At 47.6% G+C, this 21,448-nt stretch overlaps 1 protein-coding gene across 1 annotated transcript; it reads left to right on the forward strand.

Moving 5' to 3' along the window:
- The first annotated feature begins 201 nt into the window (after nucleotides 1-201).
- LARP6 (La ribonucleoprotein 6, translational regulator) lies at nucleotides 202-19,902 on the forward strand. Its single transcript, XM_028508089.2, has 3 exons — nucleotides 202-682; nucleotides 14,260-14,470; nucleotides 18,352-19,902. The coding sequence occupies exons 1-3, from the start codon at nucleotides 483-485 to the stop codon at nucleotides 19,417-19,419; spliced, it is 1,479 nt and encodes a 492-aa protein (XP_028363890.1). The 5' UTR covers nucleotides 202-482; the 3' UTR covers nucleotides 19,420-19,902.
- The last annotated feature ends 1,546 nt before the right edge of the window (nucleotides 19,903-21,448 follow it).

Genomic DNA, 21,448 nt, shown 5'->3' on the forward strand with positions numbered 1-21,448 from the left:
GGACCAGCGGTGGAGGCTGCAGTCCTCTCGGCAGGTCAGTGGCGGAGACACGCAGGAGACTGCTGTTAGTGCCTGCCACCCCGAGCGTCATCTACAAACTGAGAAGTCAGACGCACTGCGCCCCTCCCCGGGGCAGCCGTGAAAGGAACGGGCTGGAACCCGGAGCCCAGGCTCCTCCTCTCGGGTTTGGGGCCCGCGAGCAGAGGGCGAGCGCTGGAAGCGTCGGGGGTCCAGGCATTCGTTCCCGGACAGGCCTCCTTGGGAGGAGGGCAGAGGAAGTCGCCCTCCCTCTTCTCGGCCCGCCTGCACTGGCCTCCAGTCTGCGTCCGGGGCGGTGGCGGCTGCGGCGCGGGGCGGGGCGCCGCGACCCTCGTCCCTCCCAGGCCGCCCCTGCCCCCTAGGTCGCAGAAGCCGTCTCCCGGCTGGCCCGGCCTTGAACTGCGGGGATCCGGCGGCGCCGCATCCCGGCCGGCCCGCGCGCCATGGCCCAACCCGGCGAGGAGGCTCTGCCCGGGCCCGAGACCGCGGTGCAGATCCGCGTAGCCATCCAGGAGGCCGAGGACGCCGAGGAGCTGGAGGACGAGGAGGAGAGCGTAGAGGCGCGGGGTGCGGGGGATCCAGCTCGGTATCTCAGCCCGGGATGGGGTAGTGCCAGCGAGGAGGAGCCGAGTCGCGGGCACAGGTAGGCGCGGCGGCTTGCCAGGTCGAAGTGGGAGCTGCGGACCAGGGTCCGGGCGCACGGGAGTTTGGCGACAACTCGGCGGGCACAGGGGTTTGAATCAGCGTGCCCCCGGAGACGGAGGTGCTCCGGGCCGTCGCAGGATGTCAGAACAGGCTAGTGGCGGTTGTTGGAGCCCTGGTCCACGGCTCTGTAAACCACACCAAGGGTCCCTCCCGGGGCTGGCGGTGGGGTCTGAGGGGTCTGCTCATGGCCGTGCTCTGAGGTCCTGGAGAAAGTCCTTCCCGGGCAGTCCGCGCCCTGCCTGCTCCAGGAGCTTCTCCCTCTCTGAGCTCTCCCAAAGACCCTCTAGGAAGCTCAGCCCAGCTGGGTCCTAACCCTAGACTCACACCGCCCTCCCCGACCGTTTCCCAGTGGCTCCAGCAAGCCCTCACTGCCCTCTCTGCTCATCCGTCCAAATGGCTTCCCTCAATCTCTGGGTGCGGGCGGCCAGGCGCAGCTGACACTTGCTGCCATGGGATCCCAGGAGGGGTGATGTAATGGTGTGGAGAGCTCTCTTGCCCTGAATCGGGATCAGTTTAGAGCTTGCTGCCTGCATCCTCCCTTGCTGGGGAATTCCCGTTTTCACGCAGCCTTCCCCACCTGACATCTATGCGTGCATCATCATCTTGTGCCTTGGTGTTGGGTTCCTGGCTGATGGGTGGTCTGGAGGTGGTGTGGCACAAATCACCTGTCTAACCTTGCCTTGGGCCCTGAGCTTTGTCATCAGTGGATGATCTTAGTCTTGTGTCCAACTAATGCCTAGGCCTTTGAGGACTGGTTTTTTTTGTTGTTGTTGTTCTTGCTGTTGAAAGGAGATACAATATGGAGTACCCACAGAAATGAGAATAGGGCCATGGCAGAACTTACGCAATCTGGGAAATACCAACATGCACTTACTAAGAACCCTCTTCTGGGACTCTGTGCACATGCTTTTAGCTGGCAGGGCTCTGTAGGGTTATTCTGTGGCAGGCATATATCTCCTTCATTGAGAGAATAGTCAACTCAAGGGCATAAGGAGGCTGAGGCCAAACCCATTCCCTATCACTGGCTGACCCTTTCCTAGTGGAGAAAGTCTGGATTTAGGGGCCCAGAGATTCAGAACAGTTCAGTGGAGATGGACGAATTCAAGGAGGAAAGTCCAGCCCAACAATATAGATCAGGAGAGCTTGGGTCACAGCAGATGGCACAGTAGATCCATCAGCACTGTATATACTGTAAAGTCTGATTCATTCATTCAGCTGTGCTGAGTACTGGGAATACAAAAATAATGACTCCATCATCACTGGCATTTCACAGTCTTGAGGAGAAGGCAGTCACCTAGTCAAATAATTTCAGAGACCATGTATAATAGCCCGGAGTGGTTTATTCTTTTGACTTTTTTGCCTGTGACTGGCAAAAAGCTGTCCCCTATCCTGGGGCTAAGTTTTTTTTTTAAGTTTCATTTATTCTCATTAGAGAGAGAGGGAGGTAGGAAGAGCGAGAGAGAGAGAAATACCAGTTGGCTGCCTCCTGCATGCCCCAGCCGAGGACTGAGTCTCAACCTAGGCAGGTGCTCTGACTGTGAATCAAACTGGTGACCTTTCAGCTACAGGAGGATGCTCCAACCACCTAAGCCACACAGGCCAGGGCCCGGGGCTAAGTTTTGAGATAATACCATTAGCAGAGATTAAAGCCCTACTTATTTCTTGGGCCTGGAAAGATCCCCTATCAGACTTCACGATCGTCGGTTCTGGTAGGCTTCCTGCCCTCATCCTCAACACTATCTCTTCAGAGCCACCCTTTTCTCCCAGCTCCAGGGGCTTGAGCCTCATGGAGCATTCAGTCAGAAGTGTTTCCTGCTGCCCACTGGGGCTCCTCAGGGTAGTGGAGCCAACAGAGCCCAGCAGGCAGACATCCAGAGCACAAGGAGATGTAGCCAAGAACAAGATCCACACTGTCCCTGGTTTGGGCCCCGCCTGGCACAGGAGCAGCTGCCACACTGAGAGAGCACTCTGGGCTCCCAGAGCCTGCAGGAGACAGCCCTGGTTCCTAAATCTGCTCGGGGAGGTGTGGCACTTACCCACATCTTCCCTCAGCCCATTGCCTCCTTTCCTGCCTGTCCAGCAGTTCATGCTCCTACAGAACCAACCCCTCTGGTCCCAGAACACAGGGTGTAGTTTTAGTCCACACACTTTTGAAGTCACATCTCTAGGTGCTTCTGATTGATTTCTAGTCAGCCCAAAAACTTCACTGCCTCTTTCCCAACAACCCCATCCCTGAATTTGTTTCCTCTCCTTTGTGTTGCTGTACCCCGCTGTCTGTTTCATGCACTTACCCACAATTATAATTCTAGATTCTATCTCCCTGACCAGAATATGAGCTCCGTGAATTCAGGGGACACACTTGCTTGCCCTGTTCTCATTGTATGCTCAGCACCTGGCACGTACGGAGTGCTTTCTAAATATTTGCTGAATGAATGCATGCCTCTGTCATCATACTCACCCTGTGGAGCTGAAATGTTTGTGTGTCTCCTCCACTAGACAGTGAGACCCTTGCAGGCTGTGATCTTGCCTGAGGCCTCTCCATATCTCCTGTACCTAGCCCAGTACCTGGCTTATCCCTGGGGGACGAGGGAAAAGTGGAAGAAAGGAAAAATCTTTGTAACCACCAAATATTCATTAGCTTTCTCTTCACAGCTTGATCACTATTTTATTTTAACATAAAAATTTCAAACATAAATGTGAACGAATAGGACAGTTGTAAATATCTTGCCATATTTATTTGATGGCTATACAGTGTAAATGGTTTTTTCCTGAAGCATTTGAAAATATCTGGTACATAAGACCCTATGTATGTTGTTTTACAGCTCTTAATAATGCCACTCTCTTATAAAACCCTAATACTATTATTGCAACTCAGAAAAGGAACAATTTCCTAATATAATCCCTAAAATACTCCAATAGTTGCATTCCATATTTAGGATTCCTCCAGTTGGTCCATATTGTCTTTTATAGCTGTTTATTTTTCCCCTTAACCAGAATCCAATCCAGTTTGAGGCATTTGCCTGTAATGTCTCTTGAGAATATTTTAATTTAGAACATTACCATTTTTTTCTTTTTTAATGCTTTTCTGTTTTGGAACTAAGAGGCCAGATGTCTTATTGAATGTTTAACAGTTCGAATTGTTCTGGTTATGTTCTCATCATCTAGTATAACTTTCTCCTTTGTACCATGTGTTTCCTGTAAATGGGAAGTTAGGGCTAAAGGCTTAATTAGATTCAGATTAAACATTTTGGCAAGGACACTTCATAAGCAATGCTATGGAATTTTCATTGCATCACCTTAGACGGCATCCACCATTAGCAATGCTAAATATAACCTCTTGGTTAGGGTGGTCTCTCCGTTGCAATGAACAAGTAATAAGTGGCCTTCCTGCGGGTATTCTTTCACCAAAGATTTTCCCCTAATGGTTTTAGCATTCATTGATGGTCCTTGCTTTAGTCAGTTTATTGGACATTACAAATTGGTGATTTCCTAATTTTATCAACTGTAGTACATTTACTAGCTAGCATTCTGCTGTAAAAGAGAGTTTTGCTTCCTCACCTGGGATTGAACAAGAATTCCCCACCAAGAGGCAAGCAGAAATAGTTAATTATTTCCCCTTTCTTTAAGTACTTCCTTATTTTCTGATACTAGATATTCTCGGCTTAATTTGTGTGTTTCTTATTTCAGTCATGGGACCCAGATATTTCCACAGGAATCCCAGGATTTTCAACTACTAGTGGAAAGGTATTTAGAGACCAAGACTTGGGTTAAGACTGCTGATTTCTACTGGGGCATTATTGCTGTTAGGTCCTTTCAATGGACAGAATTAGGAAAGGTATTTTTTAAAAATTTACATTGCTAATTCAAATTTAATATTACAGGTTTTGCTCTACTTCCTTTATTTTTTATACTGAAAATCTTGATTTCCAATAACATTGACCTATTTACTTGTTTGTTTTGTCTTACAATGTATAACATGTATAAAATCATAATACTGAGTATTAGTATAAATAATAAACCACTGAGCACAACTGCTTTTCATTTAGCCAAAGAAGCAGCTAGGTTTCCTTCTCTCCATGATGTTTAGGGACATCGCTCCAGCTGTCATTTGTCTGTTCTGATGGTGATAACGAAAGCCTCCATTTATCAGTGCCAGCTTGTGCCAGACATGGAGCTAAGTACTTTGTACACCTCATCTCTGCTCCACATCACAAAGTATTATTTAGTCTGCAAAGGCATTCACGAGTTGTACCCTTTTCCCAGGCACTGAGAAACATATCAGAACGTCACATCAGGAGACAGGTCATGAGCTCTAATAAATATGTAAGAACGTGTGGCCATACGAACACAGGATGTGGCCTCTGCTAGTGGCATCCAAAGTAAAGTTGTTCCTGAGATGCTTTTCCAAAGTTGGAAACATACTTGTATATTTTCAATTTGTCTCCATGAAGAACCTTTATGTTTTGATTCAGCCCTCGTGTTTTTTTTTTATCCTCACCTGAGGATATGTTTTTTTATTTTAGAGGGAGAGGTGGGAGGCAGGGGAGAGAGAGAGAGAGGGAGAGAGGGAGAGAGAGTCAACTGGAGAGAGAAACAGCAATCAGTTGCCTCCCATACCAGCCCTGACTGGGAATTGAAGCTGCAACCTTTTCGTGTACGGGGATGATGTTCCAACCAACTGAGCCACCTGGCCAGGGGTGTCCTCAAGTTTTTATATTGCATCATCCATTTGGTTGCCTTTTTGGATTCATTATCTTTTTTTTTTTGGAGGCAGAGCAAAAGGAACTTCACACAGATGGGACTAAACCCTAGTGTTTTTCATAAATGATATTTTCTCAATATCCTTCTTGTTGCTGTCCAGCATTTTCCTGGTCTTGGTGGCCAACGTGCCATATTAGACCATCTGCAAGGATAGATGAGTCCAGGAAGTCTTTCCTGTGTGCAAAGCCACAGTGAGGGAGCTCATTACTCCACCATTTTAGTTTGGATAGTTTCCTTCTATAAGGTATCATTTGATTAATCACTCAATTAACATATCCAAGTTAGCTTAAGATTTTATGATGAAAGCCTTAGAGATTTTTATGCTGCACTTGTTTCTCCAAATTATTTACAAATATGATAAAAATTTCAATACTGGCTTGTGGAGCCCAGTCATCTATTTTGAAATGTGCCCCCTTATTTCCACCTTGTTTCCATTTCCAGCAGGTTTACAGCTGCAACAAAAAAAAAAGTACCACCATTCCCAAGTGCAATGTTTTATTTAAAATTAAGCACTAATGGAAACATAAAACTTTTTTGAAGTCCTCTTGAAAGGCCACTAACAGGATATTCACCAGTAATTATACTTTTTGTCTCAAAGAATCCTGATAGGCGTGATTTGCCCTCACAGAAATGATTCACTTTACATTGGTGGTACCCTTTAAAATTCCTATTGTGTACAAGGCTCTGGGTTGATGCTAGAGTGAAAGAAACCAATATGAATCCTACTCTCTGGGCACTTACAGTTCAGGGCATCAAGAGATGTGCACATGAGTAGTTCTGATACAAGTACAGACAAATGTTAGTTGAAAGTTGAAGTGATTTCCTTCTTGGGAGAATTGCATTTGAGATGGACATCGAGGTGTAGCTAGGAGGTGGGAATAGCATGCTGAAAGGCACAGAGTCCAGAAACCTGTGACCCTTACAAGGAACTGTAAGTCTTTTATTTGCTTGGAGCAAAGGACCTGGAAAGAAATATACAGAAATAAGTTTGAAAGCTGGTTACAGCCAGATTCTAAATGAATCTCAATAAAAAGCTAAGGACTTCAGGTTTTATTTAATGTAAAGTAGAAAACATCATGGTTATTTTTACATCATCATTAGACCAGTGACATAGCTGTTCTTCTAAACACTTAATAAGGCACAGAGTGGAAGAGGCTTAACCCAAAATACAGCTGGAGTGGGGAAGGGGGCCAGAGCAGGTGGCAGGAGGTGGGAAGACAGAACCCTGGAAAGGCTGTGGTTGGGAAATATGTGAAGGATGCTAATATCTGAGAGGTCATTTAAATTCTTCCTATAGAACAATTGCCCAGTCCCTCTGCCTGACACTGAAAAGTAGAGGGCAGCATACTATTTATTTCCAAGGGGGAAAAGAAAAAACAAGATTATTCTCTAAAGGAAATCAAATTAACTAACTGGTGATCTAGAGCTGCTGAAGTAAAGCCAGCACCTGTAGTGTAAAGCTTTCTCCATAGAAAGCCCTTAAGTAATGATTCCCTGCCTAAAGTTGGCATGCCCCACCCATGCATATACAGCCACCTAAGAAGAAAACAGCGTATACAATAAGAGTATACAGCTCACCCTGGCTGATGTGGCTCAGTGGATTGAATGCTGGACTGCGAACCGAACGGTCACTGGTTCGATTCCCAGTCAGGGCACATGTCTGGGTTGTGGCCCAGATCCCCAGTAGGGGGTGGAAGAGAGGCAACCACACCGCACGTTGATGTTTCTCTCTCTCTCTTTCTCCCTCCCTTCCTCTCTCTCTAAAAATAAGTAATTTTTTAAGAGTGCGCATCTGTAGGGGGAATCCACACAACCCACCAACAAAAAGCAATCCAGACCTTCATTCTTCCAAGTGAATAGTGGCGCAGCCTAACTCTCCACCCCTCAAGTGTGGGCTGTGTTCAGTGACTACCTTCCACAGTGTATAGTATGGGAAGGGGGGGAAAGGAGTCACTTTGCAGTGGAGACAAACTACCTCAGCCAGGTGATCAGGGTCAGCCTCCATAGTGACCAGTCACGCTGACAATACTCACCCTTGATGTGAGGTGCTGAGAATGGAAATTACTGCTGCGGTCCTCCCCAAATACACACTCCCAGTCTAATCACGAGAAAAATACCAGACAAGTCTCAAAGAGGGACACTCCCCAACTTACCTGAACAGCCCTCTTCAACACTGTCAAGGTCATCACAAATAAGGAGAGTCTGAGAAACTGTCACAGCCCAGAAGTGCCTGGGGAGACATGACGACTAAATGTAACATGGTGTCCCAGAGGGGATCCTGCCACAGAAAAAGGACATTAGGTCAAAACCAAGGCAATCTGAATGAAGTATAAACCTTAGCTAATAATAATGTATCAATATTCATGAAGTGTACATTAGTAATGTAAGCTATTAATAATAGAAGCAGCCTACTGTGGGGTATATATGGGGACTGTACTAATTTCACAATTTTTCTATAAATCTAAAGCTATTCCAAAATCAGTTTATTTTGAAAATGTTTATAAAGAAAAAGATGACTGGTTTACCAATCACATGAAGAAAACCAGTAACGTGAAAGTTAAATAGAAAAACCGACTGCAGAGGATACAGAGGTGACATTTTTGGAAACAAAAAGACTAAAAATATATACTCCAGGTAGTCCCCTGAGAGGGAATTTAAAATAATGCACCCCCAAAACAAGAATGAGATGCTCTTAAAAAGGAAAAATCTGAAGATGTAGAAGAGTTCTTGGAGAATAAATAAGTAATTACTGAAATTAAAACACTTACTAGGAAAGGTTGGAAGATAAAGGCAAAGAGATGTCTTACCGTGTAAAGCAAAGATGAAGGCACAGATAGACGGCTTGAGAGAGGAGAGAGGCAGAGAGTCAACCAAGGCGACTGGCCAGCCACCAGGACGTCCAAAAACAGAAGTGACCTCAGCAAACGCCTTGCCCTGCAGTGAGCCGCGCTTACATGGGCACAGAAGACGCATAACTGATTGGCTTTCCCCTTCATCCATCTATAGACAAAACATGGGAAAGCAGTTACAGAAGAGAATGTAAATAGTGTGAACCAGGACAAAATAAAGGTGCATCAGACAGAATTGGGATGGCTGGAAATGGAAGGAGAGGGGAGGGAAAGGTAGGGTAACATGCACATCATGCATTGAGGAATTGAGAAATATTATTTAAGGTCGATAGAGTAAGAAACAGAATTTTAGGTGCATACTTTAAAAACACAACTAGAAAAAATAAAATAATATAAATTTTTTTAAATTGGAAGAAGAGGCTTTGGGAGATGGGCAACCCCAAAGCCTCATCTTATATAATAGGACGTGAATAGAGAATGTCTATAATTGACAAGTGAGAAATAGAGCTGTGAGCATTTTACTGACTCATAAGGGAACTGTCACAAGAACTAAGTGATTTTATTGAGAGAGATTGCCTCTAAGGAGAAGAAGTGGAGCAGGAAACTATTGATTGTATAAATTCTTTACTATTTTATTTTTGTTTTCACTATGCATATGTATTTTTCTAATTTTTAAGATTTATTTTTGATAAGCTATTAATATTCTTGAAGGACAGTTGGAATGGAAAAGAGAACGGGTGGGAGACACTGCAGAACAAAACCGACACTTGACAACTGACTCGATGTGGGGGCAGAAGACACATCTTGGGTTTTGAGCTGAAGTGCAGATAAGAGTGACTAGGCAAAGCAGTTGGTGAGACTTTTTGGGAGGGACAATATATGGTTTTTACAGGCTATTGTAATTGACAAAAAGTTGCCAATGTTCATATTTGAAGGATATAAATGTTTTAATGCTCATAAAGGATATAGGTTCTTTTTATTTTTTTTAACTTTTAATCCTCATCTGAGGACATATTTATTGATTCTAGAGAAAGAGGAAGGGAGAGAGGGAGAGAGAGAGGGGAAGAGAAACACTGATGTAAGAGAAACATCCATCAGTTGCCTCCAGTACCCACCCAACCAGGGACAGAGCTTGCAATCTAGGCTCGTGCCCTGACTGGGAATCAAACCCGTGACCTTCCCATGTATGGGATGATGCTCCAGCCAACTGAGCCACACCAGTCAGGGCCAGGGTCTTTTTTGTTTAAAGGCGGTTGCATGAACCAGGAAACAGTGCAGTGTACTTCCAGGTATAAAACAGGCCATCCTGTTCTTACAAGATGCCCCTCTGGAGAAACACTGTTGCTGCTGAGAGCACGCATGTGGAGGGAGGGCTCCCATTTGCAAGACGCTCGCCTCTGCACCAGTACAGGTGTTTTATACACCTCCCCAGGACTGCCGACCTATTCAGAATCCTGCCTACCTGCCCATCCTCTCCCTGGGTGCAAGTAACTGATGCAGTTACCCCCGAACACAGTATGGATTGTGTACTGAGAGACTGTGAAAGGAAGGTGAGCTTCCCAGACAGAATTCTCATGATAGGTCCAGGCTTCAATCCTACCTGAGGCTGAGTTCTGCAGAAGGTGATAGTTCGATCCTGGACTTACCGCATTGGAAGCAATATCGGGCTATATAAGTGGAACTGTTAAGCACATAGGTAGGAATTGAGGACTGGGGCTCAGGAGTGGGAGGGGGACAGAGGCATGAGGGGAAAGGCCAATTTGAATGGGATGAGCAACCAGGGGCAGAAGTGTAGAGGCTGCCGAGGGATAAAGAGTCAAGGAGAGATCCTTGGGGAATACGTACATTCAGGAATGGGAGAAGAAAGAGAAGACTGACGGGGCAATTAAAGGGATGAGAAGAATTAGAAAAGAACAAGTCATTTAAGCCCAAGGGGAAGAGTAGCAAGAAGGTGCTCAGCAGTCCATCACCCTGCCACAGAGCAAGAGGAGCAGGGTAGAGAAAGGCCACCTGGACATGGCAGATGGGCTTCTTGGTGGATGTCCAGACTCAGAACAGGCTTGAGCGTGGGAAAGCAAAGCTCAAGGGAGGTCTGGGCACGTCTGATTGGATGAACTCTATTTTCTCAGCGAAGCCCCCCAAAGCTCATCCACAGCAAGTAAGGTCTTCCCATGGGAGACCTGGGGAAGGACAGGAGGCTCTAGAATGGCCACTGGAGAGACTGAAAACCTGAATCGCCTTTCTCCCATTATGTTTTGTTTACCAGCACAGTTTCTATAAGAGCATCAACTGCTCTAGTGTGGGAGTAGGATTTACGGGTTTGTAGGTCCCCTCAATGGTCTGGGCACCTCTGGTATACTAGCCACTTAGAGTAACTTAGACCATTTGCTGGTACCCCTGAGTCTACCCAGAACTCTTCGTTGGTCCTCATCACACATCTCACCTCATCCTGTGTCAGTGGCACTTAGAATTCCCTGTGCATTTGTAGTTATTTCATCTTATATAAGTAGCCTATCTGTTTTAACTACTACTTGGTACATACATTTTCTCTAATAAAGTGAAAATTTGTTCTGTCCATCTTGCGTCTCCTTTTTCATCCCACTGACTGTCCCACTGCCATTTTTCTTCGGCACGTTTGGAAGACCTCCTTTCTCATTGCAGTGTTACTGCCCTAAAATTTGGCTATAAGCAATAGAAAGCCCAACTCACAAGTGAATAAACAAATAGGATATTATCTTTCTCATGTAATTAGAAATATTTAGGTAGGTAGTTATAGGAATTGGTTCAGCAACTCAGTAACATCAATAAGCCAGACGAAGCCGACTCTTTTGGTCTTCTCCTTATGGCAGTAAAATGGGTACTAAACTCCAATCACCACATCCGTGCATCAAACAGAGAAAAGTGGAAGGGGCAGGGCCAAAAAAATGTGCACTTGTGTGTCATTGGCCATAACGTGACAAATGGCTGCTACCTGTAAGAGAAGCTGGGAAAATGTATATTTGCTTTTTAATAACTGGGCGTCCCACCTGTGGCCCTCCAGCCACATGCAGCCCAGGACGGCTATGAATGCGGCCCAACACAAAATCATAACTTTACTTAAAACATTATGAGATTTCTTTGTTTTCATTAGTGTTTGTGTATTTGATGTGTGGCACAAGACAACTCTTCTCCTTCTGGTGTGGTGCAGAGACACCAGAAAGTTGGACACCCCTGCACTGCAACGGAAAGCAAGTGGGGAAGATTCTGCTGTTAGACGCTGGGTGAGCCAGACTCAGGTCTGTCACAGCTGCCCCTTACAGACTTCTAGAATAGTCAGCTCCTCTAGTGTAAGTTGCTTTTGACCTGTTGTACCTAGGGGTTGCCTTAATATATTTCCTTGTTTATCATTCCATTTTTAAAAGACATTTTTTAAAAAGGATATTTTTAAGGTTAGTCTCCCAGGCAGTTTTTTTTTCTTCATACACATTTGTCTTGGGACATAGGAAGGTATTTTAGAGAACCACTTCCAGACTTTCTACAGGCAAATAACTAAGCTCTTCATTTTTAAAATGAACCAATGCCTATTTTTATGCTAATTCTAATTTCTGAATTTGAAAAATTGTGAAATGGATTTAGTTTTTCTTCTCCTGACAGAATATTTCATTTTTATTCTCATTTTGACTCTTTCATGGTTGCTTCAACGTGAGAGCCAGTGAAAACTTAGAGTTGAAGGACAGCTTTAAAGGGTCGCAGTAATGGGTTACAGTTCTTTTATGGTCCCACCCCTCTTTTTTCATTGGTTGGTTATTTAAGAAGTTAATCCTGATCCAAGGGAAATGTTAACTGTTTGCTTCTTTGTGAAAGCAATATAATGTGCATGTAAACACTCATGCTTCTTTGTGTTGAAGGCCTCTTTAAAAAAAATTAATTGTAAAACGCAAATAACAAAATTTATCATTTTAACCCTTTTTAAGTGGCATTAAATGCACTCACATTGTGCAATCGTCACCACCTTCCATCTCCAGAACTTTTTTCTTTTCCACCAGAAACTGTGTTCATTAAACAGTATCCCCCACCAACCCATCCCCCTCCCCCTGTTCACCACCACTCTACTTTCTGTCTCTATGAGTTTGATTATTCTGGGGATCTCATGTAAGTGATATCATACAGTATTTGTGACAGGCCTATTTCACTTAGCATAATGTCCTCAAGGTTCATCCATGTTGTAACAGGTGTCAGAATGTTCTTTTTGAGGCTGAAATATATTTTATTGTATATACATACCGCATCTCATTAATCCATGTATCCATCCGTGGACTCTTGAGTTGCTCCACCTTTTGGCTGTGCACTTTCTGAGCCCTTTTGGGAGCCAGGTGAGTCCTCCCCGCAGAGCAGAGCGTGCTGCGGCTGTGGCTGTGGGTTACCGAGGTGTGTGCATCTGCCAGGAGGAGTGCTGTCTGCTCAGGACGTGTCCGTGCCAGCTCTGGGTCTGCTGGTCATGTTATTAGACATCAAGCTACCATAGAGGAAAGCAGTTATTTTTTTCTGGAAGTAATTTTTAACTAATTCTTTTCATTGTATAATTTGCAATACATAATTTGGTAATATGTATACAAAAGAGAATCACCTTTGATAGCTTCTAATAATGGTGTTCACTGTGATGTTTTTAGATAATCACAGGTTCCCTAATTACGTATGGCTTTGAAGTTTTTAACAATCTCTTTGTGAAAGGCTGGCCTTCCTAAAGAAGCATTCCCCAGGATTTCTTTGGCTTGTTCTCATGTCCCAATATTCTCAGGAGGGGGAAGTCCATCCAGGCAGAGCTGGTTGTGAGTTTGCTTCATTTAGGAGGCCCCAGTGAACGGGATTATTTTCCAGATTTGATGACAGGGTCCCACTCAACAAAACCTGGAAGGTAGCATGTGTGCTGGCTTTGGAGACACAAAGTTTGAGCTTGAATCCTAGATCTGCCTCTTTTGTGTGTGCAAATGAGTGTGTCTGTCACTGAGCTCTAAGGGTACGCCAGGAGCTTTTCTGGATATTGCATGTCGTAATTCATTTAATCTGCTCAACAAGCCTGGCAGGAGAGTGATGATCAGGACTCCCAACTCAGGGACAGCAGACTGTGGTGTGGCCGTGGGGCTCCTGGCCATAGTGGACACAGTTAATAAATGGTGGTGTCAGGCTTCAAACTCAGGCAGTCTAACTGTAGAACTGGAACTCTTAGCTACTCCACTAAACTGTCCTGTGGAAATCGGATTTGTGGGGTGGAAGTGAGGAGGGAAGAATAGAAAGTGTTGGTGAAAACCACAGGACAGCAGAGCAGCACATAAAGGTTCGTCGAGGGTGTTTTAATGATCCTCCCTTCTTTTTAAAAACAAAAGTGTGCTTTCTTAGTTTTTTGGAATCAAAATCTACTCCCATGTGGCCATGTGACCAGCACCTCTGGGGAGTCCAGCTCGGGTGTGACCCAGTGCAATTTCCAGTGGCTGCTCTAAATAAGCACCACAAACCAGAGGTCCCAGGGCAGCAAAAATTGATGGCCTCACAGCTCTGGAGGCCAGACGCCCACAGTCCAGGTGTCAAGGGGCCTGCTCCTTCTCAAGATGAGATGGAAGGATCTGCTGTGGCCCCTCTCCTCATTTCTGGCGGTTTGCTGGCGGTCTCTGTTGTTCCCCGCCTTCCACACCCTCTGCCTTCACCTTCGCAAGGCATTCTCCCTGTGCGCATGCGTCCAGATCCCCTTTCCTAGACACCGGCCGTATTAGATCAGGGACCTTCCTGCTCGAGCGCGGCCCCATCTTCAACTAATGACATCTATAATGACCTTTCCAAATAAGCTCGCATTCTGGGACTTGAACTTGAGAGTTCACGGTGAGGGGAAATAGTTCAGCTCTTAACACCCAGTGTGTCCTTCTGGTCTCAGCGGCGCCACAATGAGTGGGGGTGAGAATGAGCGTGAGGACCTGGAGCAGGAGTGGAAGCCCCCAGATGAGGAGTTAATCAAGAAGCTGGTGGATCAGATCGAATTCTACTTTTCCGATGAAAATCTGGAGAAGGACGCCTTCCTACTGAAGCATGTGAGGAGGAACAAGCTGGGATATGTGAGCGTCAAACTACTTACGTCCTTCAAAAAGGTGAGGCTTCCTTGTCAGAGCTGCCTCCAGGATTTCAAGGGTGTTTTGGGTTATAGGACTAAATATTTTTTACCCTTTGGAAACCAAATGACTAGTGATTTTTTTACTTCCTCTCAGGGGTGAAAAGAGAAAAAGGATCAAGAGAAGGGATTTAGAATTGTTACTAGAAATATTGTCCCACAATTGTAAAAGGTCCTGGGTGTTGGGTCATATCTCAGCAAAGTCTTGTGAGATGCCCACTAGGCCTAGAGTTATGTGAAATTCCAGTGTTTTGTTTGCCAAGTTGAGTAAATAAAAGGAGGAAGGAGTGCTCAGAACTCTGGGAGATGGGCCTCCTCCAGGACGTCAGCAGCCATGGCTGTGCAATGCCAACATCCTTGTCCAGGGTGGGGTGTGGGATACCTACCTGTGACTGCTGCCCGGGCATCAGACCGGGCGACACTGCTGTGTGCACATCTGGTAGCCGGACTGTTTGCCTGCTTCTTGAAGGGCCTGCAGACCAGTTGGCCTAAGAATTGTGTGTATCTCGGGGGAAGTGTGTTTGTAGAATGGAAAGCATGACGTGCCTGTTGCATAATGAGGTGTGTGATGAGTGGGTTGTGGCCACGCTGTCAGGGAGCACAGGGAGAGCTTTCCCCCAGAGCTCTTCCCGGCCTCACCTCCAGGGGCACTCTGCCCTCTCCTGTTGCTCTCTTTCCCTTATTCATTCATCAAACGTATTCATCCTCTATGCCAAGTGCTGTGTTAGCCCAGGAATGCAAAGGAATTGGGCATCCCCCTGCCTTCCCCAAGTCCACTGAAGGAGAGAGATCAGTGAAGGATTACAGTGTGACCATCAGCAGCACCACGAAAGAGAACAAAGCACTGCCGGGGGTGAGTTGATCAGAGCAACTAACCCTGCCTGGAGAGCTGGGGTCTTCCCAGAAGTGATGACGCTCAGGTTGGATCTTGGAGGATGATGCATAGGAGTTTTCAAGACACAGGAGTGGGGAGGGCATGTCATGTTACAAAGGAAAACCCTGCTCTTCTTCTGTGTGTCTCCTTTATGTCACGCTGTTGCCTCAGTCACACTGCTGCTGCCGGTGTGAGGGGGGACCCCCTCACCAGGCATTTCTGACACCAGCTGGGTGCCCTACAGTCTGACTCAGCCCTGACACTGTCTACCTGGAGACAGCATCAGACCTCAGGGGGTTAGGGCTCCACCCCATGAGACTGCCCCCACTTCAGATGCCAGTCATAAGTAGTAGGTCCCAGGTTACCCACAGTTTCTATCCAACTTGGCTGCAAGTTAGAGGCTCTCGTGACCTGTTCCTCTTGGATTCAATTATTTGCTAAAGTAGCTCATAGAACTCAAGGAAACACATTTACCAGTTCATTAAAGGGCATAATAAAGGGGACAGATGGACAGCCAGGTGAAGGGGTACACGGAGCAAGGATTGGAAGGGTTCTCGGCACAGGAGCTTCTGTCCCAGTGGAGTTGGGGTGCACCGTCCGCCAGGTGGGTGGGTGTGTTCACCCACCTGCCAGCTTTCGGAGACCCCTACTACTGGGATTTTTTGGAGGCTTCTTCACATAGCCATGACCAATTATTAACCTCATTTCCACCCTCTTTCCCCTCACTGGAGGATGTGGGGGCTGGTGAAAGTTCAAACCGCTGACCACAGCTTGGTCTTTCTGGTGACCAGTGCCATTCCAGGAGCCTTCGGAGACCACCCAGTGTCACCTCATCAGAGCAAAAGATGCCCCTAGTGCTCTTGTCCCCGAGGAATTTACAGAGGTTTTGGGAGCTCAGTGCCAGAAATGGGGACGAAGACCAAATATATATATATTCTTATAAATCACAATGCCGTATGTGTGCAGAGGACAATGAGCAAGCCCTCACAGGCAAAGTCTTTGTGGGGGACCCCAAAATGTTGCAGCTAGGGGAGTCATCTTACACACTTCTCTTTCCTCCCCAGGGACCCTAGGAGTCACCCTGATTTTCTTTCCTTTTCAAGTAGTCACTTACAGGTCTGTTTAGGAGGGGTCTTTCTGTTGCACACTGGCTTCGGAGTGGACGCAGACTCCCCAGTCCCTCCAGAATGACAGCAGAGACCCTTTCTTTTTAAAGGGTTTCCTGGTAATCGCAATAGGAAACCTGTATGATAAAGGTAACAAACAGGGAAGTGACAGTTTCTGAAAACCTCACAAAGTTCTTGTAGTATAACAAAGCCCACAGCTCCCTGGCTCCTCTTAGCTGGTGCCTGTGCACTCCTTCTGAGGCTCGCAGACACAGGCTTCCACGCTCAGACTGAGACCCCCGCCCCCAGCCGGCCTGGCCCCTGGCTCCTGGAGAAGGGGAGCTGCTGGAGGGCTGCCAGGTTCTTGCCAGAGCCCACTTTTCTCTTGACTGGATGTGCCCCACCCCCTCAGCCTCTGCAGCCCTCAGAGGAAGGCAGCCCCACCTCCTGCCCCCGCCCAGGCACTTTTGCTCAGGCTTCAGGCTCAGGCTCAGGCAGTGGCTATGCCCTCTCTCCCGAGTGCTCCCTCCCTGACAGGGCTTGGAGAAGGCCCCATGTTCTGCCCCCAGGAGAACCTCTGCTCTGCCCTCCCACAGCCTGGCACTGATCTGCAGTCTTCACCCTTTCTGGATCCCCAACTGTGTCAGTGCAGCCGAAGTCCAGCCCTTTCCCTGCACCCACTGCTCTCTGCCCTTAGTCTGTGTCATGGTGATCAGCACATTGAGTCTCCGTGTGAGGCTGTGGCTCCCACACTCAAAGCCTACATTTGGGCCGTATCATCTGAAGGCTGCAGGCTAGAGTGGACAGTGTCCTCTCTCCCAGAGCAGCCTGTACGACTAATGGCTCTGCCCAGGTTCTTCCCAAGCTGCCCTGGCGGGGAGTGCTCCCTTCTTGAGTCCTGGGGAGCACCTGGTTTGGTCTCAGGGTTCCTCTGCAGAGCAACTGCCCTGGCCTGGCCTTGGAGAACTTGGGGTGATCTCGGAGTGATCTCGCCATTGTTGGATCAGGCCACCCACCCCACCCACCTCCCCCACCTCTTCGGGATGACTCATTCTCCCTGGCATTCCCTTCAGTGGAAGTGGGCCTCATGAAAATTACTGCTTTACGACATAAATATAGCTTTCACATACAGCAACCTTGATACACACAATTTCCACTAAGTGAGGAGGGATCTATTTCCTCATGCTCCGTGAGGCCCAAGTTGGATTTAATTCCACGTTGAAACAGGACACATTATTTCCAGGAGATATGGCAGCGAAACATGAAACACCTTTGGAGCCTCCTGTGTAGCAAATACATAAATGCAGAAACACAACTTTGGAGAGGTGTTGGAATGTTAAAATCTCTGAGTCCTATCAAAATGATAGCATGTAACATTTGAAATAATGACAGCATCTAATATTTATTGAGTAGTCACTGGGAGCCAGGCACTGTTTTAAGTTTTGTGTGTGTATGTGTGTGTCTGGATGTAGATATGTATGTACATATGTATTTATTCATTTAATACTCGGGCCAGCCCTGTGGGGTAGGCATATTAACATCTCCATTTCACAGATGAGGAAATTTAGGCACTGAGCAGCTGAATAGGGCCTTGGCCCGGAGCCTGCAGGTTTGACCTCTAAGCTCATGCAGGATAGAGTATCTGCTGTACCATGGAAAGTTCTGTGGGACCGCATGGCTTTAAACTGTGCTGCCTGCCTTGACATTGTATGAAGTGTGTTTGTTCACTCACTCATTCACTAGGCTTTTGAGTGCCTTTCCACAGCAAGTATGATTCTAGATACCAGTGTTCCAGGATAAGGAAAGGTGGGAGGGAGATTACAGGGACACGGGTGGACAGAGACATGAGGTACCATTTCAGATTTGCTTTGTTTTCTTCAGGTGAAACACCTTACACGGGACTGGAGAACCACAGCACATGCCTTGAAGTACTCAGTGACCCTGGAGTTGAATGAGGACCATCGGAAAGTGAGGAGGACCACCCCTGTCCCACTCTTCCCCAACGAAAACCTCCCCAGCAAGATGCTCCTGGTCTATGATCTCTACCTGTCCCCCAGGCTGTGGGCCCTGGGCAGCCCCCAGAAGAACGGGAGGGTGCAGGAGAAGGTGATGGAACACCTGCTGAAGCTCTTTGGGACCTTTGGTGTCATCTCCTCAGTGCGGATCCTCAAACCCGGGAGAGAGCTGCCCCCTGATATCCGGAGGATCAGTAGCCGGTACAGCCAGGTGGGGACCCAAGAATGTGCCATCGTGGAATTCGAGGAGGTGGAAGCGGCCATCAAAGCCCATGAGTTCATGATCACGGAATCTCAGGGCAAGGAGAACATGAAAGCTGTCCTGATCGGTATGAAGCCACCCAAAAAGAAACCTCCCAAAGACAAGAACCAGGACGAGGAGCACACTGCTAGCATCCCCTGGAGCAAGTCCCTGAACAAGAGAGTTGAGGAGCTTCAGTACATGGGCGATGAGTCTTCTGCTAACAGCTCCTCCGACCCCGAGAGCAATCCCACATCCCCTATGGCTGGCCGGCGGCATGCGGTCACCAGCAAGCTCAGCCCTTCTGGCCACCAGAATCTCTTTCTGAGCCCGAATGCCTCCCCGTGCTCAAGTCCTTGGAGCAGCCCCTTGGCTCAGCGGAAAGGCATTTCCAGAAAATCCCCACTGGCCGAGGAAGGCAGGCTGAACTCGAGCACCAGCCCCGAGGTCTTTCGCAAGTGCATGGACTACTCCTCTGACAGCAGTGTCACTCCCTCCGGCAGCCCCTGGGTCCGCAGGCGCCGCCAAGCCGAGATGGGGACCCAGGAGAGGAGCCCCCGAGCGAGTCCCCTGCTGTCTCGGAAGATGCAGACTGCAGATGGGTTGCCTGTGGGTGTGCTGAGGTTGCCCAGAGGCCCTGACAACACCAGAGGTTTCCATGCTGGACATGAGAGGAGCAGGGCCCATGTATAAGTAAATGCCTTCTATTTTTGATACCAGCTCCATTACAAACTGCCTCTGTCTTCAAGGTTCTGACAAATACCTGGCATGACGTAGAATGAAATGAAGTCCCCTTTCAAAGATATTTGTATACATGTAAACCTCTTAATTTATATATTTGTAATGTATATGAACTGTCTGGTACGCTCTGGTTTTAAGACCCTCTTCTAGTTCAGGACGCCCCTCCGCCCGGCCAGCCTGCTGCTCCGACCCCGCCCAGCGTGTGCGAAAGTCACCGCCCTGTTCCGCTGTGGGGCGGGGCTCCTCTGGGAAGGCCGGGCGCGCAGCCGGGCTCTTCTCTGCGGTAACCGCGCCGACCCCAGTTGGCTGTACTGGGGCTTCCTCGGCGCACAGAGGAATTCTCTCATGTAGTGGCGACTACTTTAAACCCGTAGCATGGTGTCTCACAGGACCTAATGTATGTTTCCTGTCAAGTGAATAAATAATAAAACACTCGACTGGGAGTGCTGGCTCTGAAGTCATAGACTGCGCCTGACAAAAGTCTGCCTGTCCAACACGCTGTGGTTAGCTGTCATGAGGCCCTGGGGAGCTTAACCAAGACATTTCTTGAATGTGCCCCAGGGCAACCCTGGGGCTCTCCCTGGGGCTCCCAGCAGCATGAGGCGGGCAGAATTTGGGCAGATGTTGGAGCGCCACACCTTTCATCACAGTGAGTCACAGAGCAGGAGAGAGCTCAGCGCAGACCTAGACCCACAGCCGTGACATCACCTGGGGACCTGTTAGAAATGCAAATGCTCGGGCCCACTGAATCAGAAACTGGGAGAAAGGCTTGGAATCTGGATTTTAACAACCCTACCTGGTGATTCTGAGAACAAAGCTGTGGGACTAGATGTCACACAGAGCAACTTCCACGTCCCAGACCCCACTGCCTAGTTTTGTGACCTTAGGACAGTTCATAGCCCCACCCAGCCTCATTGTATCCCCGCAAGGTGCTTTGTCTTAATGTCAGTGTCCGAAATGCAGTTGGCCCTCCATAAGTGGTAGCTCCTTTTCCTGGAGTTAATGTCCATTATCACCAGGAGCCACTTTGGTGTCGCAGAAAGAGCACTGGCCAAGATTTCAGTGTTGGCTTCTCCCTTTGCTAGTTGGAGAGATTTGGGACAAGTCACTTCATGGGTTTTATTAATAATTATTGAATACTGGTTAGGTGCCAGGAACTATGCTAAGAGTTTTCCATGCATCATCTCATTTAATTTTCCCAACAGTTGCACAAGAAAGGTTCAGGTGTCATCTCTGTTATACACTGGTAGAAACACATTATGTGGGGAAGTAACTGACCCGTCCAGGCGGGCGGAGCTGGCTTGAGCTCAGCGGTGTGCCTCCAGAGCCCACCCTCTCACTGCTCGACGGGATCTAGCATCTCCAAACCTCACTACCCACATTAAAAATAAAACCCACAAAAGGTGTGCATATTTATTCAGCACCTCCTATGTGCTAGAAATTTTGCTAGAAACATTCTTTGGGTTTTCCTCTCAGTGCCCCATGAGGTGTTATTATGCCCATTTTACCCAGGGAGCTGCCGGGGCGGGGTCGTGCGGCACCCGTTGTGAAAGTGGGAGAAGACAATGCCTTTAAATTACACAGCTCTACACCAGTTACTGGGCGATTCTTAACTGGCTAGTAAGATAGCTTGTCCCTTTGAAGACCCAGAAGAATTCCTATTAATTGGTAAATGCCTCCAGGAATTACTCAGATCTGCCATTTCCACCACCGCCAGCTGTAGGCGGCACAGCAGCCGCCGGACCTCGGGCAGGGCCCGGTGTGCTCAGGCCTCTCCGAGTTTCCCTCCCTGACTCTGCCTCCACTCGCCCACCTGCTCCTGGCCAGGGCCCTCTGGGCTTCACCAGCGCCTGGCCTGGCGACCTTCAGAATCGTCCACTCCTTTATGTACACAAGCTACAGCTCTATTTTTAGGTTCAGTCCTGTGGGTCATAATTTCTTCTCTCACCTTTCTATGTGAATACAGATGAACTTGGCCTTC

Source organism: Phyllostomus discolor, chromosome 1, assembly GCF_004126475.2.
Source record: "Phyllostomus discolor isolate MPI-MPIP mPhyDis1 chromosome 1, mPhyDis1.pri.v3, whole genome shotgun sequence".
Lineage (NCBI taxonomy): Eukaryota > Metazoa > Chordata > Mammalia > Chiroptera > Phyllostomidae > Phyllostomus > Phyllostomus discolor.

Excerpts from the sequence above, each read along its gene's own strand:
- LARP6 (XM_028508089.2), top strand. The coding sequence starts at position 483 with ATGGCCCAACCCGGCGAGGAGGCTCTGCCCGGGCCCGAGACCGCGGTG. Across the intron at positions 683-14,259 it reads GAGCCGAGTCGCGGGCACAG|CGGCGCCACAATGAGTGGGG; the intron begins GTAGGCGCGGCG and ends TTCTGGTCTCAG. Across the intron at positions 14,471-18,351 it reads TACTTACGTCCTTCAAAAAG|GTGAAACACCTTACACGGGA; the intron begins GTGAGGCTTCCT and ends TGTTTTCTTCAG.